At 38.6% G+C, this 18,989-nt stretch overlaps 1 protein-coding gene across 1 annotated transcript in view; it reads right to left on the bottom strand.

Annotated features, from left to right (window-relative positions):
- The window catches only part of LOC139742731 (phosphatidylinositol 4-kinase alpha-like), a 62,667-nt gene that overhangs the window by 40,632 nt on the left and 3,046 nt on the right, over positions 1-18,989 (bottom strand). Inside the window, exons 3-15 of the mRNA XM_071653256.1 lie at positions 18,494-18,587; positions 17,831-17,916; positions 17,028-17,100; positions 14,527-14,999; positions 13,857-14,022; positions 13,066-13,260; positions 12,221-12,321; positions 11,390-11,694; positions 10,250-10,529; positions 9,945-10,048; positions 8,750-8,960; positions 7,800-7,908; positions 5,772-5,810 (exon numbers count right to left, since the gene is read on the bottom strand). Of these exons, the coding sequence (XP_071509357.1) occupies positions 5,772-5,810; positions 7,800-7,908; positions 8,750-8,960; positions 9,945-10,048; positions 10,250-10,529; positions 11,390-11,694; positions 12,221-12,321; positions 13,066-13,260; positions 13,857-14,022; positions 14,527-14,999; positions 17,028-17,100; positions 17,831-17,916; positions 18,494-18,587 (2,236 nt within the window). The remainder of the gene's footprint in view (positions 1-5,771; positions 5,811-7,799; positions 7,909-8,749; positions 8,961-9,944; positions 10,049-10,249; positions 10,530-11,389; positions 11,695-12,220; positions 12,322-13,065; positions 13,261-13,856; positions 14,023-14,526; positions 15,000-17,027; positions 17,101-17,830; positions 17,917-18,493; positions 18,588-18,989) is intronic.

Genomic DNA, 18,989 nt, shown 5'->3' on the forward strand with positions numbered 1-18,989 from the left:
GCCACCTATTACCTGTAGAGTACTACTCGTAGTGTTTATGTAGTATCACTAGACCACATACTGTCATAGATGACATCTACACCAACGCTGCACACTGGCACTGGTCCGACGGTCCCTGACCAGGAAAAATTACTGTTGGACACTGACCAGTAACTTTTTCAGGAATGGACCAGTAAAAATTGGGGGAAAAATGGGTGGACTCTACCTACTATTACCACTAGTCTAGATGTAGATCTAGAGCTAGACTATAGACTCTGTGTTAATTTGACTTGGTCTTAGACTTCAGCTGATCTTAGTTTTAGTAACTGGCATTACAAGTAAAGTCTTAACTTAGACTTAATAGTTAAACTTGAAAGTTAAAGTCTAACATGTCTACCTTTATTCTTTACTCTTCCTTTGAATTTTACTTTTAGACTTTTTACTTGTTTTTTTAGTTTAGTAGGCCTACTTTGTCAATCTCATGATTTCATTTTCAACTCAAGTCAAGGCATAGCCATGAGTGTCTTCGAGACTTTGACATCTTGCATGTCTTGCACACAGACGTTACGACTACGTCTACAGTACTCAGTAGTCTCAGAAGTAACGACATAAGTTGAAAAGAAACTATAAATAATATGATTTGGGATCTAATTTGAAATTGGATGGCGTTTACAGACTAGGCTTCATAACCATCACGCGATTGAATACATGGGACTACACTCTACCGCAATTAATGGTTATGGTAGTCCAACTGAAACTGTTATTTTGAGCATGATTTTAATAGGATTATAGCTTACCATTCACTTCACTCGTGGACAGTGGGCTGGCTTAGGTCGTCATTCATCTTTCAGATGGTTTGGTTCTCACTCTGAGATCTGGATTAGGGCCAAAACCTAATTCTAGGCCAGTAAGTTGAACAAAGCTCAAAATAATGCAACTGCGACGGTTCGTAAAACCCGCATTGCTCTTCACCCTAGCAATTCGGGTTTCACGAACCGGCGTATCTTTACTGCGTCGGTTCGTGAAACCCCTTTTTCTCAATTTCTCGATATTTCGAGTACCGTCGTTTTTTTCTTTCTTTGATAAAATTAAGAATAATTAATTTTGTGATCTAAAATTTTGGGATTTGGTAGAGTTTTGAAAGCACTTTCATTTGGTACCAATATCTCGATTTTGAAAATTTTGACCAAAATCGAAATAGCGTCGGTTCGTGAAAACGCCGACGACATGTGCGTATAAAAATCAGACATATGCGTATAAAAAAAAGTTCACAATCTTTACGCTTCATCTCGTATTCAACACGATATTCACGAAACCTTGCGAAAATAACGACACCCCGTATATTCTCTACTCTCAAGCATTAACGTTAGCAAACGTTAATCTTATACTGAAGCATGTCAATTTGTTCTAGAGCACACATAATGAAATATTCTTACAAGTATCAACATTTGCATTTTGCGATTTTGTCTACAGTTATGCATGATACCAAAATCTTGTGAAGCGAATGTAACTACAGAATACAGACAATTATTGATAACACAGAGAAAATTCGCTGGGTACCCGGTAGACGTGCAGTTCTGTCTCACTAATCTAACGTTCATAGCTATAACGTTAGTTACTGTGGTTTTTGTTTATCATACGTCTTTCTATGTTTAGGAGAAAAGGCAAAATGAAATTAAAAGGGATGCTGTATGTGTGTACAATAATATAAGACCAAAGTTCACAATCTTAACGCTTCATTTTCGTGTCCAACACGATATTCACGGAACCTAGCAAAAATAATGGCAACTCACCTCGTATTCTCCTCTACTTTCAAGCACTAAACGTTAGCTAGTGTTAACGCTATACTGAAGCGTGTCAACTTGTTCTATAAGAGCATGCATAAAAATAAACAAAAATCGCAAAATGCCAATTTTGGTACTTGTAAAAATATTTCATTTTGCATGCTCTTAATAGAACAAGTTGGCACGCTTCAGTATAACGTTAACATTAGCTAACGTTAGTGCTTGAGAGTAGAGAAATACGGACTGAGTTGCCATCATTATAATTTTTTGCGAGGTTCCGTGAATATCGTGTTGGACACGAAGATGAAGCGTAAAGATTTTGAACTTTGGTCTTATATTAATTTTGTACACACATATAAATTACTCACGTTCAAACGTTCATTAAGAGAATATTACGATCCCTTTAATTTCATTTTGCCTTTTCTCTTAAACATAGTTAATTGCATGTATGAAAAACAAAAACCACAATGGCTAACGTTAGTTAGCTTACGATAGATAAGACGTAGTGGGACCAGAACTTACTGCACGTCTGTACCGCGGGTACCCAGCGAATTTTCTCTTTGGTATCAATGCATGGTCTGTATTCTGCAATTACATTTGCTTCAAAGGGTTTTGGTATCATGCATAAAAGTAGACAAAATCGCAAAATGCGAATGTTGATACTTGTAAGAATATTTCATTATGTATATGCTCTAGAACGAATTGACATGATTCAGTATCAAAATTAACGTTTGCTAACGTTAGTGCAGAACTGACTGAGAGTAGAGAATAACGGTAGCTAACGTTAGCTAACGTTAGCCAGGTAACGTTAGCTATCGTAGTTTTTGCTTTTCTTACATGGCATTGCCATTAACTGAGTTTAAGAGAAGAAGACAAAATGAAATTAAAGCGATGCTATAATGAATCATTATGTCAATGAAGGTTTGAACGTGTGGAGTTCTAAGTGTGTACAAATATCAATCTAAGGCCAATGTTCACAATCTTTGCACTTCATCCGCGTATCCAACGCGATGTGCACGGAACTTATAGAATCGAAAATAATGGCAACACAACCGTATTCTCCAGTTTCAAGCACGATGAAGCGTGTCAATGCTTGTTCTGCATGTAGCATGCATAATGAAATATTTTACAACTATCAACATTTGAATTTTGCTATTTTTCTACTTTAATGTATGATACCAAAACCTCGTAGCGAATGCAATTGCAGAATAAAACCCACTGAATTAGGCCTACACAGAGAAAAACTCGCTGGCTCCCCGGTAGACATGCAGTTTTGTCTCGCTATTAAACGTTAGCTGATTTGGTTTTTGTATTTCATACATGCCGTTTACTGTTTAATAGAAAAAGGAAAATGAAAGTGTTTTTTTTCTCGGTATAGGTATAAACATTACTATTTGCAATTAAAAGTGAGTCTTTATAATATTCAGTCATTCTGCTATAGCATAAAAATAAACTGCAAGATTAACAGCGTATTGAACATGCTAGGCACGTTTACTGTAAAATTACACCCAGTATACCCGCGCGCATAAATGGCATACTGTTATAATTATATTTCTTCGGAAAACCTGCAAATAATGTCCTGTAAATACTCAGTATAAACACTTTTAATAGCTTGGCGATCGTAAAGAGAAAAAAAAAATTGGTGCACATTGAGAGGTATAGAATTCATTTCAAAATTACGGGACCGACGCTCATCCACGCTTCGATATCTTCTCAGCAGAGAGAGAGAAAAAATGCCTTAGCTAAAACAAAAATGCTTGCCGATCTCACAATGAAGATCGGAAACGACATCGAAATAAAAAAAGACAGGGAAATGTCAAAAAAAAAAGCTAAATACTCGGATCACCTAATAAAATGGCGATACACTCGATCGGTCTGCCCGGCGAACCGCCGCTCTTCATCCCAAGTATCGGTAAGGCCTAACATTAGTCCTAACATTAGGCCTAACATTGTACTGTCATGCTGAAAGTACAGCTCGATTTGATTTTAACGAAAGTAAGTAAGCAGTGTATGATGTTTTCTTTCTCTGGTGCATTGTATATTCTTTACGAATGTCCTGTTTCTGCTGAAAGTACAGCTTGGTTTGATTTCATTATAATTATGTCATGCTAAATCGTGGATTTTGTAATACATGTGATTTCATTTGTTATGAAATTGTTTTGAATATGGAATCAATGAAAGATTATGGGAAAAAATAGTCCTATACAAACGTTGATAATGTTTTTCAGTACACGGAACGCTACTTTATATCACGGAGGTCGCTGGGCTACCGAAATACATTGACATTGTATCAGTATTATTATCGTCGGGGATATTTTCCGTGGACATCACTGGTACGTCTGGCTTCACGGAACCCCCTCCAAATTACAATGATAATACAAACTGAAGGCTAAGTACAAGTACAACAGGTGGGATGCTCTAGCACGGAAACCGATTCGCCCGTAATCAGTTACCAGTACAGTACTAGTTCAGAAGCGCCGCAAGCGCACGTGCGCGTGACTACACGACACACACATGCTGTTGGCAGAGCCAAGAGAGCTCAGGTACGGTACCGGTACTTGGTACTTATGGTACACGTAGGTGGATCCAAGGAAGTATATGGGAAGGGGATTTCCTGCACTCAACACGTTATACATTATGTACATTTCACTGTCAAAGATAGATGTAGATCGTGAGTGTACGATTGATTGTATGCATCGTTAGTTTGCAAACAGTGTCGACGAGCGCGAGCTGGTAGCTGTGTTTTCCATGAAAACTACACCCAAATCTTCGATTTTTCGAACAGTCGGTGAGCGTGATTGCCGATGTGTTTATGAGATAATACATACAATGTAGCGTTAATAAGATTGATTTTGCCGATCTATCACGTCCTTATAGTCAGTGTAGGGACAGTGGTGCATCCCGCTAACGCAGCGTTGTAAATTATGTCGGCCTTCCGTGTGTCTTGATCTCCGGAGCTCGGAGGAGGACCGTAATACTGAACAGTAAAATAAAACTCCGAACAGACGAAATTCTCCGTCTAGTAACGTTAGCCCTATGAGCAAACGTTAGTTGATATCGATAGCTAACGTTAGCTATCGATAGCTAACGTTAGTCAGCTAACGTTAGTTATCGATAGCTAACGTTAGCTGACTTCCCGGCGGCTCCGTTAGCTAACGTTAGCTAACGATAATCTCCGTTAGCTAACGTTAGAAGTGAAACTTTATTGTGACGGATACTGTACATACAGTGTACATACATGTATACATACACACATAGATTACATACATACATGCATACTGGTACATGTAAACATCATACACTACTGTACATGTATGTGCATGGCAGGCACTACATACAGCAAGGCAGCATCAGCAGCTAAATAATGTTCTCATCAATCTAAAGTATGCCACTCTGCAACATCCAATATTGCACAAGACATCAGTTGATTTGAAACTTATGTCACATATCAATGTCCAACACCATAAAAAAAAAAAAAAAAAAATGATATCAAAGCATCAAATACAATATGTATGCTGGTAATACATATTACTGCGGTTTTAGTCAGAAGTAGCATAATGTCAGACACACATGAGATATTTTTATATGGCATTTCCTGGTTCACATATCCGTTCTGCTACAGATAAATAAACAGATATGAATACACATACGTATTTGACTGATATCATGTGCATCTTCCTTGTGAATGGCAACCACGAATTGAAACTAGCAATCAATTCAATAAATGCAATAAAACTGCAGCATTCCAGTATAGAATTAACAAAAAACAAAAAGCAAAACCAAGTCCATAAAAGTGTCAACACAGCGCTAAACTTGAAATAATCACTAGATAACAGCGCATCAATGACAGCCCCTACAAACTGTGCTAACAAGTCAGCGCAAGACATAACAGCCAGTAAGTCAGAAAGCAAATGGAAATTAACAAAAATAAAAAAAGGGCAAAGGGGGTGGATGGGAACAGGGAAACAAAACAAGAAGAAAAGCAAGCAATTTGTATCCTTGTCATACGTCTTGTTGTTTGTGGGACGATATTCCAGACTTGGACCCCTGGGAGAGAAAGGAAATTCCTGGGATGTAAATATCATGCCATTCACTAGCTTCCTACCGCCACAGGCACATACTGTCAGTAGGTAGGATGTACCCTAATCTTCTCAATTTCTACAGATCCCATGAGAGATGTGATTCGTGCACCCCAAAAAGATAGGATGGCCCTTAAAAGATCAGATCTGATTCATTCGCAGAATGTCATTCTAGTTGCTGTGTGAATTCTATACCATTAATGCACATTGCACATATATATTTTGTGTGAGAGTCCTTATTTGCAATGAATTCCAGGATTTTATTTATGAAAACAATGTGCTCAAATGTTGCTCATCGCTACCTCAGCTGATTTGCATATTTGATTGTGACTGATATCATCATCACATAAAAACATGCGACAATTTAAACCTTGCAACTTTCTTACTTCTCACCTAAACCTAATGAAACTTTCACAACTCTTTTTTTGTTATTTTTCTGTATTGATTACAGTGACTTGAAGCTACAGAAATGTTTTTCTTTATTCAGTCAGTGTTCATCTGGAGTTTACACAGCATCATTATGTTGAAAGTCATATTGTGTATATAGAAGATAACATTGAATGTAAAGAAGCTAAGGAAGTCTCTATTAACTCTCAGCAGATTTTCCAAATTATCAATTTTATGTTGCCATTTTGTATCAAAATAAAATCACTTTTACTTTCAAGCATTAGTTGTTAAACTTTAAATTACTTCTCTGCTCTACAAACACTACCGGTATGTGCTTTCAGTGCATGTTATTTCACATCTTCCTTGTAATTAGATGTAATGAGTTCTGCATTATGCAAATCAATTTTATCTGTTTCAACTGTATCTGCAACTGCATTAGCTGTGAAAACTGAAGCTCTTATGTGTTTGACAGAGTCAAAGGAAAAACGAAACAATACATGAATGAACGAAAATTTTAGTAAAATCAAAGAGAAGCTACAGAAAAGGTTTTTGCCCAAACTCCACATATTCCGATAATACATACATCATTGATATCACTAAGTACATACATGTAGCTACTACAAAGAACAACAATGACTGAAATACCACAGAAATTACTCTTCTATAAAAAACTGATACTAAACATACAACATATTTACAGAACTGAGAAGTGATATGTATACATATGATATGCGCTAACACACTATAAAGCACAAATAATAAACCAATGCACCAATTATAATATATACAATTTTACCTTGCTGTACTGACACTCATATCATGCACACCTACAGAAAACACTAAATACAATGAATCACACACAAATATTTGACAAAATGATTTACTAGTGACCTACTTTAAAGACATGAACCAATGTTGACAGTATGGAAAGTCATTGTTATACATCTACATGTACATATGCCTTCATGTTTGGAGGCATTGCTTTTGTAATATTAAATTTGCGCATAGAGTTATCCTTTTCTGTGCCAGGGGCTTTTGGCAGTGTGTATTTATTAATGATACGAGGTACAATGTATTCTGTGCCAATCGGCACTAAAATGCATTTCATTCGCATATTCAATAGATATATATATTGTGATAGACACAAAAAAAGTTTGACTGTACATGTCGGTCATATAGTAGAGATGTTCTTCATTCGATTGCCCCACATTATCTAACACACTACATGTCTGCAATTCACAAAATATGCCAATTGTTGTTAATCTTGGTTTGTGTTGCAGTCTTTCTTTTCTTCTTCTTCTTCTTTTTTTTTTTTTTTTGGGGGGGGGGGGAAGGTATTCCCCTCTTAAAGGTAAAGTGAAAATAAACTTCTATCATATACTATGTATCGCAGTATTTATTTCTGCATAAATATGTATCCGTGTCTGTGGGGGTATCTTCTATGCTATACATATTCATTTAATAGTTGTTGTTGTTGTTGTTACTGTTGCTGTAGTTGTTGTTGTTTTAATAGAGCTATATCTTTTTAGTTGTTTTATAAGACAAGCATTATGTGATAGAGAACACTCACCCGAGTCCTCCACAGCGAATCCCATGACCACGCAGTACAGCCAGAAGTCGCGGAAGAACTTGTGGAGTCTCGGCTTGGGGTCCTGGATTGGTGGCAGTCTCTTGATCAGCTGAATCGGCGAAGAACCAGGAGCAGCAACGTAAAAACAAAGGTTTACGACATTGCGATATTTGATTTGATTTGATCTATTCTCTGCGTGGAATTGCTTTTGCAATTTTCAGCAATTTCTTTAACATTGTATAAACAAGTATAGCATTACACACTCTGGTCATTTTGTACAATTTCAACAATTTTCTTTACATAAAAACTGACTCTGTATAATGGTACGGAAGAATCAATGTTTTGGTATATTTGTAGGAAGAAAATATCCATGACTTCTGCTGTGCAGTTTAATGGAGAAGGTGTTTCCATTTCCTTTTCTTCTTTTGATATGCAGGATGCACATACTATCAAAGTTTACCTGTGATAGCATCTCAGCTTTATGCGCTACGCTACTTTTTCCCCATTTCGTCTAAAAAAAAAATGACAAAGTGCTGATGTTTTTGATATTTCAAAAGTCCTCACATTTTGAGAAATAAGGATCAAAACAGCAAAACTTTGTACTGTACACATCTCTTCATTTCAAAGTCTTTTTTTCTTTCAAAAAGGTCATGCAATTACATATGAAACATACAATGTGCATCTTTTTATTATTCATTGGTTACTGATGAAACAATTAGTCAAGAAATAAACACATATTGAGAAATAAGGATCAAAACAGCAAAACTTTTTACTGTACACATCTCTTCATTTCAAAGTCTTTTTTTTCTCTCTTTCAAATAGGTCATGCAATTACATATGAAACATACAATGTGCATCATTTTATCATTCATTGGTTACTGATGAAACAAATAGTAAAGAAATAAACAAATAACAAGGAAAGTAGACAGGAGGTGAAATCAACCCCTCACCGTTGCCAGGACGGGGATGAGGATGCCCAGGTTGCCTGCACTGCTGGAGGCCTTGATGGCCGAGGGGGCCTTCTCGCTGGCCCGCTTACCCTCCAGGCCCAGCTGGACGAAGAGCTCGAGGAGGCGCAGCAGGAGGTCCTGCTGCTCGTTCTCCCCCGTGATGCAGGCTGAGATGTTGGCCAGGGCGTTGATGATCGCCATGGAGCAGTGCCTGGAAGGAAGGAAAGTGAAGGGACTCTTAATCCTCTCTACCAACTGGTAGACCTTCAAGCGGACAACTCTTTCACACATCCTTTACAGCCCAACTCTGCTTGCAGTACCACAACTATATGTTCCAGTGTAATTATGATGGTTCCACTGCACCATTATTTGCTACCATTTCATTCACTAACTTAAACTGCTTCTACTTTGATGTAAATTGATACATAGGAATCACAAGCAGAGACAGAGAAACACCATCCATAAATCATGCAAAACTACACCGCAAGGAAAAAATGCTCTTGTTCTTTTGCCATTCCATAAGTTGGTTGATTCTAAATTTTCCAGTCCAATGCCTGCAAAACATTCACTTCCAGAACATCCACACATTTTGATGTAAAGAAGGCAGATTGTTAATACTAAAAAAAAAGAAAAAAAAAAACCATTCAGATGTTACAATGTGCTTCAGTCCAACACAAAGGCCATGGTGATACAATAGGGTTTAGGGCAATTAGCTAATCTCTATTCATTGACAATTACCCATAGTCTTCAGACATCAAAGCCAATTGGTAAACACAGCACAGCTAGGGTTAAATGAATGAATAGGGACAACAGGCGTATCAGGGCAATTACCCCTCCCTCCCCCTTCCTGGGCTAAATACTGGTTCGTGATAAGGTTAGAGTAAAGATTGAGGTTAGGGTTAGGTTTAGAGTTAGGATTAGGTTCACGATTAAGGTTACGGTCATAGGAAGGGTCTGGGTTATTTGTCCACAGGGTAATTACCCTACCCATGATCATTGATGCCCTTTCTCCTCGACTCATGGACCATTATGGGCTTGTGGAGTACTCTTTTCTACATTATAAATTCAGCTTTGTCAATCATACCATGAAGAATAAAATTTTCGGTTTCTCTAATGATAGTACGCTGACGAGTCTTTTCAACTACAGCAAACTCTTCAGTACAAAGAAGTGGATTGCTTTTGTCCCACAGCTCACCTGTATCTCTGAGAGGCCTGTGAGCTGTTTGGTGTATAAGCAGATGATCCAGCCTCCACACTGATCTGAATAAACATGTTCATCACCTCCTGTGTGACTGCAGGCTGTCAAAAAAAAATAAATAAATGAGATGATAGCAAATGAGAAATAAAGCTGCAGAAGACTTTCATCATCTGGGGAGATCATACAATAGGAGATTCAGGCTTCTACTAACCTTTAGTCAACCAACCATCCGTCCAATGACCAAGAAACAAGCAGGCAGCGCTAGAGAAATGGTGCAATGAAGGAAAAGAAGAAGAACTTACATGTCCGGAAAGCACAAGGCAGCCCAGCATGTCGACGATGAGGACATCGAGGGACGAGGGCGGGGTGCAGAAGCGCTGCTGGAGAATCTGCTGGACGCTCTCGATGGTGCGGGGCGTGTCGCTCATCACCACGGCAACATGGCCCATGGCCAGGATGGCGTTGGACGAGATCAGGGCAGAGTCCCGGTCGCTGGACTCGGCGATGTACAGCGCGTTGGAGACGGACGCCAGGAAAGCCTGGATGCAGTCCGGGTCGTCTATGAGGCCTGCACGCAGGGACCTGGGAACCACACATTTCCCTGACATCAATCTGCTCTTGGTGCCAAGCATTTGCTATTGCCAACTATTCTATATTTTTCCTAATCCCATTGAGGACGGACTGATTTTGCTGTAACACACATTTCCCATAGACACTTGCTCGAGTATACTTGGGACTTGTCCTTAATGGGTTAATAAATGTATTAATACTTAGTTTTGTTTCCTGCCTGGCAGTAAGAGAAGTTTATCTCCCTATCCACTTTTTTGTTACATTTTGAATTATCCCCCGTTAGCAATTTCGACATAAGCTCTTTATTTTGAGAGAACTTGCACAAACATTTTAATGGTGTGCTTGTAATCAATTATTTTCAGTTTCTCATTTTGTAAACTATGTTCACTAGAAACGGGTGTCACTTGAGAAAACAAAAAGAACAAAATGAAGCAGGTGGCACCCCACTACTACTACCACTGCTACTACTTTGTTACGTTTAGAAAGTCTATTACCACTTCTAGCAATACAACAGCTTATAATAATGCTATGTATCTGTTGATTGTATCTTACATGCAGAAGACAAATTGTCAGAGATCAAAATTGATCAAAAAATCAAAAATAAACATGTTACTCATTTCTTTTTTTATTACAAACATATATCAAACAATTTGGTTTTGATGATTTGATATCAAGGGGGTGGTTTTAAAAACATAATTGTACCACTGTCCACATCCACGTCAATGGTACAATGTAGCAGGATGTGAATCACCCTCATGTCATCTTAATAGGCATTTACTACGTCACAGAAATACCAATCGTTTGAATACCAAATTGAACCACTATAACTCCACTGCATGTATCAACCAACCTATACAAGATCCAAAGCCTACCTGCAGAGGTTGGCCATTGCAGCGTTTCTCAGCCTCGCAAAGGGATGCAACGTCTGATCCCCGCCTCCTCCGCCTCCCCCTCCTCCTCGCTTGCTGCCACTGCTTCCGCCCTCCTTCCCACTCTTGGACCGTGTCGAGCTGGAGTCGGAGACCCGTATCGCCGGACCCAGCGACTTGCCGCTCTCGGCATTGAAATGCTTCTGGAGCTTCACCAGGATTCGCGAGGGACCCATGAAGAAGTCCCGCAGAGAGCTGGTCGTGGCGTTAGCGACGGTCGGGAACTTCTCCGCCAATGTTCCCAAGCCCTGTGGTAACACATGAGGAGATTCAAAGGACTTATTGACATTAAGACAGGATCTAAGCAAGCCACAAGTGTGGTCCTATTATTAGCACATATCATGAGCTCAGTTTGACTGAAATCTGCACTGTACGTAAATGAAAAGCAAACTTGAAAATCTGATTGTAATCTTTCGTTCCACGCAGCTCTAACTTAATGTTCACTACCCAATAGCACAGGTCTTTCTTCACCCTAAAATGCTATAAAAAGGTGAAATTCCCAGGCAAATAGGCAAATGTATAACAGACATTTAAAAAAAAGTATATATATATCAAACATCACATTATCAGGTATACATTAAACTGAAATACTGCTATGATAGTGGTTCAAGAATAGGCAAGAAATACTTAAAACATTAAAAAAAAATACTAATGAAACAGACCAATGAACACTCTACAAGAGTCCTCTGACATGTTGGGCTGGCATAAGTCTACCACCCAAATGTCAAATGGTTAGGAGCAAGGTCACAGTCTCTGAGGTGAGACCTTTCGTACCTGAAGTGCACAGAGGAACAGCGGCATGTCAGCTATGAGTTGCTTGGTACCAGCACTGGACTGCAGCTTCTCAGACAGTTTTCCTATCAGATTGTCGGCCCCTGAATAACATGACAAAGATAAATTCATGATAAATGGATGCATGCAAGCCCTAAACTTAACACTTGTCATACTTGTGATTGTCATCTTTTACTGTAATATGAATACATTGTAATTTCTGACTCATTCTTTGAAGTTTCAGATGGCATAAGTTAGACATTTAAAATCTAATTCCTACATCTAAAAAAAAAAATTCATTCAAGACTTCCAATTCTTGCATCTGATTTGCATCCAATCCAGTGAATATTAGACAAAGCAGCAACTAAAATACATGTACACTGTAGCAATTCCATAATTTTGTTCTTGTGACTTAAAGTACTAATTTTCTTGAAATACTTAAAAACAAGCTGGAACGAAAGAAGATTTGGTCCTCTCAATTTTGTGTACACTGTCTAGTTTGTGTAAATTGAACATACGCAAAGTTTATGATCCACAAACAGCTGATTGAGAAATTCCATTGATTATGGAATATACATGGTAAATGCACAAACACATACACTGCAAAATTACGTACTAAAAAAAAATTGTTTATGTACAAAAACTGATGCGCCCAATTAGATACTAAACAATTTCAACTTTTGTGAGCTTAAACAATAAAAATCAATTTCAAAATAGACTCATAGATTCTGCATGATGCCTTTAACCTATGCTACCAGCTGACAAAAACCCTTTCAGAACCTTCACAATTTTCCTTGTTTATGATTTGGATGCCTCACAAGCCATGACTGAAACCTGTCACCACTGACCTCCTTCGTCACTGGCAGCCCACACCAGGAGGTCCACGCAGGTGGCATTAGCCTTCAAGGCCAGGTCACGTGAGTTGAACTGGCATGGCCCCTTGGTGGCGCCCTCCACGCTCAGATCTTGCAGCTCTGTCTGGCCGGACAGGAAGAGCTCGCGGACGAACATGTGGACTTCACTTTTAAAGCTGTCCGGCAGTGCTGTGAAAGATAGGGCAACATTAAAATAATATTCCAAAACAACCACAATCATAGCTTTTCACGGTTAAGTTGCCAGGATAATAACAGTAGTAGTAGTAGTAGTAGATCTATTCCAATTTAACAGATACACAAAGATGTCATATTTATGTATCACTCTCAGAAAAACAATTATGAAACATGAGCTCAAATGGCAGAGACTATGTTTGTTTTGATTTCTTTTGGCGATATCTTGTGAAATGATATAAATGACTAGTCAAAACCAAACTAACAACATACAGCACCAAACTACAGAAATTTGGTCTCTGGAACTAGCTATGAGAGGTATTAAAGGGGCATGGATAAGGTGCATGTATCTAGTTCTATGACAAAAGTGCCTTGGCCACAGCTTGAACCCTAAATCTCCCTACACCCCACAATCCACTAGGCCATGACCATGACCCATGGCTTGCAAACACAGACCATCGAAAGATTATCCTGTTGAAGACTAGTCCCGAGTACACTTGGGCAGGTGTCTATGGGAAATGCATGTCATAGGTAAGTCAGTAGGTCCTCAATGGGTTAAAGAGGGAAGGAAGGCCGGGGATTGGGCAACTCACTCCGTTGCTGCTGCAACAGATGCCTGAGCAGGGAGACCAGCACTACGTTGGTGACCTCACTGAAGGACTTGTAGGGCAGGGTCTTCCTGGGGCCTGGCTGGAGAAGGAACTGGTTAGCTATGCTGTCCAGGGTCTGCAGGAGGCTTCTGGCGATCATCCTCTGACTCTGGGTCACACAAACCCAACACACACATCAAAAAGAAAAAAATGCATGATAAAAAAACATTGTAGTTAAAAAAAAATCGTGTGTGCATCATAATTTTACATTTTGAAAAGTGGAAAACTTTTAATCTTATTTTGGAGGATGCATGCTGATGTGAAATATGTGGCATACACTGACCAGGTTATCAAAACATGAAAAACTAACAACATGCTGTGTCTACAAAAAGCAGGATATAATCGGCAAAAATATCTTGACTAGCATGTATACCACTGTTAGCTTGAAAAAAATGCTTTTTTCCATGAAAAAAAACCAAACTACCCTTTGTATAAAGGAAAACTGATGGTAATGTGGTATTGTAGTTAAGTGTCTGGTTCCAGTGAGGTGTGTAATGATCATATTGTACACATGATTACAACGTGATGGGTAAAGTGCTACACAAAACAATAATGGGAACAAGCAATACAATCATTGGGTTAAGATAACTGAAGCAATAAGAAGTAAACTCACGACTTGGAGAATCGCCTGAAGCTGTTGGGCAGACATGAAGAGGGACGACACCAAGGATTTGCTGGGCCTGCTCTCACAGGTGTCCTTGTCCACGCCAAAGCTGGACGCAACGATGGTCAGCAGGTGGCTGGGGCCGTCGCCCCCGTCTCTGTCTCCGGCACCGCCATCTTCGGCCGTTGGCTCTGAAGTCCGTTGGCCCCCTTCCCCCTGGCTGGTCGTGGCCGCCGCCGCTGCCGCCTGGAACGTCTGCTTCATGACGGGCGACATGATGAGTCGGAAGGAGCTGTACATGGGCGACTCGTGTGCCACGGGCTGGGAGATGGAGTCCATGGCTACGGATGATGAGGGGCCACCGACTTGCTTGGCAGGGGGGTACATTCGACACAGGAGCGGCCTGTCCGGGTCCGAACTGCTCCGGCCGATGGCGCGAGCCATGCCGAGGAATGCCGGGACGATATGCTTGCACAGCACAACTTGTAGAAGAGGAAAAATATGAGCATGTTTATTAGGTGTGAATTTCGAAAATACAGTGGCTTGATTAAGGGCATGAAATCAGCTTCTAATAATTTTGTGACCGTAACCTGTTATACCTGTTTCTCAAATCTCAGGCACATTGTAAAACAGAGTTGCACAAATGAATGTGATTTATAAACTTTGCTTTCTGAGTGGTCTAGAAGGCTATTCATGCAATATTACACATGTTAGAACAACACTAAAGATGATTAGAATATGCGGGTGAGAAAATAAAATATTGCACAACTATGGCTATCATCCCATCTCCTCCATCAACAGCATGAAACTGTCTCACCCGTAAAAATGTTGAGGTATTCAAATGTCAGTATTGCCGACAACAATGCACAGTAGCACAAGTCAAAATAGGTTAAGTCTTTTTTTTCACACTCCATTACCGCTTGATAACAAAAGGGGTTCAGTAATAGACAATGTGAGGATAGTCTCGCAACAGTAAATGAGTGCAAATGAGGAACTCATCTCTTAACCCTTAGTGTACTGGGCTATTTGGCTCCATGAAAATACTGGGGGGGGGGGGGGGGGCTGGGAGGCCCCCCATTGATCTCGGAAACGCAATGTCCGATGAACTTGAAAATTTGCATGCTGATAGATCTTCGCGTGCTGAATCTGATGGTGTAATCTATTTAATCAATTATGCATTCTTTTTTTTGCATAATTAGCTAATTAATTATTCATAATGCGTATTTTATGCATTTGGGGGATATTTTCATAATTTCAGCCTAAACAAGTACAAAATTACATGAATACTGTGTAATAATGAAGAATAATGTTTCCCAAATGTGAAATAAATCAATTCTTATCTATTTTTATAAGTACAGCAGATTTGCATAAACTATTAATATTCAAATTTACTACTTATGAACTTTTGCATACGTTTGAAATGTATGACGTACTAAAATGAAACTGGAAGTAAAATTATCCTTTTACAGGACCCATGGGCACTACCATACTTTTCAACTGTATTCTAATGTCCCTGATATTGTAAACTTGAAGTATAATTTATGATTTTTTAATAAAAATTAGCTTATATGTGATTTTGTGTGCAAAATATAAGAAAAATCAATGAATACAAAAAGTATAGAAATGTGAGAAAAATCAAACAAGTTATTTGCCATACTCATAAAACATTTTTGAAATTAACTTTACAGAATCATGTTTTTTGTCTCAAAAAGTGAAAATATCACTGTTATTCTTTTGTTTTTCCAATGTTTTTATGTCTTTTGTTTTTACTGTTTACATTTGTTATGTATTGTTTTCTAAGAGTGCCCAGTAAATCATGTGGAAGGATAAGAGTTATTTGAATCATCTATGTGGATAACAACTCAATTTCCCCCTCAGAGAGAGAGAAAAAAAAAGAGAGAAAAAAACAACTTTTTTGTTATGTTTTGTATTGTTTCTATTTCTTATGTTTTCTATTGTTTTATATTCCTTATGTATATCATTGTTTCTAAACTTTGCCCAATTTATTTCAGAACAATATAGCAGCATGAACCAAGTGGAAAACCAATTCCTGAGCAAAATTTATAAAGTAATGCAAGCCATGGTCTATTGACAGTATGTAACTGTACACAAATATATGCAGCGATTAGCCGTTTTAATGACATGCGCATACTAATTGGCCCATAACACCCCCTAGGTAGGTCCGATATGGACAAATGTGGTATCAAAATGTGCGCAAGACTTCAGGGGAAAAAGTCATGAAGCGAGAATCCTAAATTCCCCGCGGTCGCGATGCAATCGCCAAAAGTATGGGGGGGGGGGAGCCTCCCAGCCCCCCCCCCCCCCCCCCCAGTGCAGTTAGGGTTAAAAGGATAACAAAGAGTTAAACACAAATCAACAATTGGAAACATATCTTTTCATAATTCATTCTTATTCAATTTTCTTTTTTATCTTAATTTCAGCAGCGTAAAGTTAGTTAAAATTTAATAGCACTTTACAGTCTGGCGAAATTTCTTGGAAGTGACTCTTACCATGTGAAACCTCATTTGGCTGTTGACAGATACGACCAAGTGCCTGAAAGGCTTCAACCACAGAGGATAGAATCTGAGAAGTTGAAAAATGGCAGGAGATGATCATTTGATATTTTAAAAGTAGAAACTGCTGATGGGATCTCTGAAGTGATCAGCATTTCCCAAAGAAAGAAAGAAAAAGACAACAACCAACCAAACAAACAAACAAAACACACAAAATGAAAGGCCTATATTAACTTCAGAATCAGCGTTTCAGAAATAATTATGTGAGTTTATAGGCTTGCAATGATATGAGACGTTGAATGCTCTCATGACAATGTGTTAAATTCTTTAAGTTGTGAGCTATGATATGAACAAGAATACAGTATTCAAGCTACGAAAAGGTAATAAGCTCACTCATGTGTAGCAATGTGCCTCAGTCTATTAGCAGGAAGGCCAAGGTGACACAATGGAGATTAGGAGGATTAGGAGATCTCTATTCTTAATAGACAACTAGTTTTCAGGCATCTGCGCCCATCAATGAACAAAGCACCCCAACTGTGTGCCCATCAATGAACAAAGCACTCCAGCCTGTGTGCCCATCAGTGAATGAACAAGTGTAGTGAGGGCTAAGACTGCATCTAGCCCTATTATGACACATAACATACATACAGTACTGCAGCACCTTCCTTTCACTCAAATGCATTACAGCTGTATTTCACTCCTTGACATTTCTTTACTTTGAAAATCAAATGAACATCCTACATTTTGGCATTTCATTGTATAAATCATAACGTATGAAAGGAGCCAGAGCGTGATGCTACCTTATCTCCAGAAGATTCATCCTTTGTAGCAATATCCGAGAGAAGAGTTGTGATGTTGAATGCAAACCGCTCACTCATGGGCAGCACTGTCATAGGGACATAGAAGACTCTGTCTGTTAGAACATGACCTTGTACATTTCTTATCAAACATGAATATGATATCAATGAGACTTGACCAATACTACAAGTCATGAACAGTACAAGCAAATAAACATCAAAGCCTCATTTTATACTCGTAACCTAATGTACATTGTACGACTGTATTTGAAATCTCCACTAAGAAAGTAATTGTGATGTCCAATAATCATCATCATATACACCTTTTATTTGCGTTCGATGAAGAATTGTTTTAATATCTTTCTTTTGTTTAATTCTTTGAGATACCTATAACACTTCATATTCCTTAGCAATCAAAAGAACAAAACACTCCTGCCACACAATGTATGAGCTTATGTAGCAATCTGTGAAAAGGAATGTATAATCATGATGTTACATCAGAGGATCATTCCCTGCATACTGATTTTCTTTCTTATCTATAGAGTATAACATTTCTGCATGGTAGGATGTCAGTCAGTGTGCACATGAAAAAGCTACGAAACAACAATTAACATACGATAATCTTGGACTTGTGTAACCTGGAGTTTATGACAAGTGAGGGCTTACCATCTGTGGCTCTATATCCACTTTCTTCAATCCACTGTGCATTGGGCAGGCACCTCACAAGGTCAATCAGGTAGGGAACCAAATGCTCTTTGAACTGTTGAGGCACAAATGCAACAGAATATGAGGAGACTGAAATGACACACAGGGCAACCGTATCCATGCACGGCATAAAACATAACATGTGGCTTAAAATAACATTACAAATATGATTCTTGCCTACAAGTGGTCTTCTGGATAGACATTATTATGAATGTTGGACATGCAAAAAAACAAAGGACAGTTAGTGTTAAAAATGGTATGTAGTGAAAAGTGATAAGTAAAATATTAATATGGTTACAAGTACTAGATATCAACAATTAAATATAAATAAGATTCAGACATCCCTCATGAAAATACATGTATCCCAAACAAACAACCCCCCCCAAAAAAAAATAAAAATAAAAATAAAAATAAAATAAATAAATAAATAAATAAAAACAAGTGATTAAAGTGCTAC

The sequence above is a fragment of the Diadema antillarum genome, unplaced genomic scaffold (assembly GCF_040938485.1).
Source record: "Diadema antillarum isolate AM-2024a unplaced genomic scaffold, OU_Dant_1.0 seq00001017_RagTag, whole genome shotgun sequence".
NCBI classification, from domain to species: Eukaryota; Metazoa; Echinodermata; class Echinoidea; order Diadematoida; family Diadematidae; genus Diadema; species Diadema antillarum.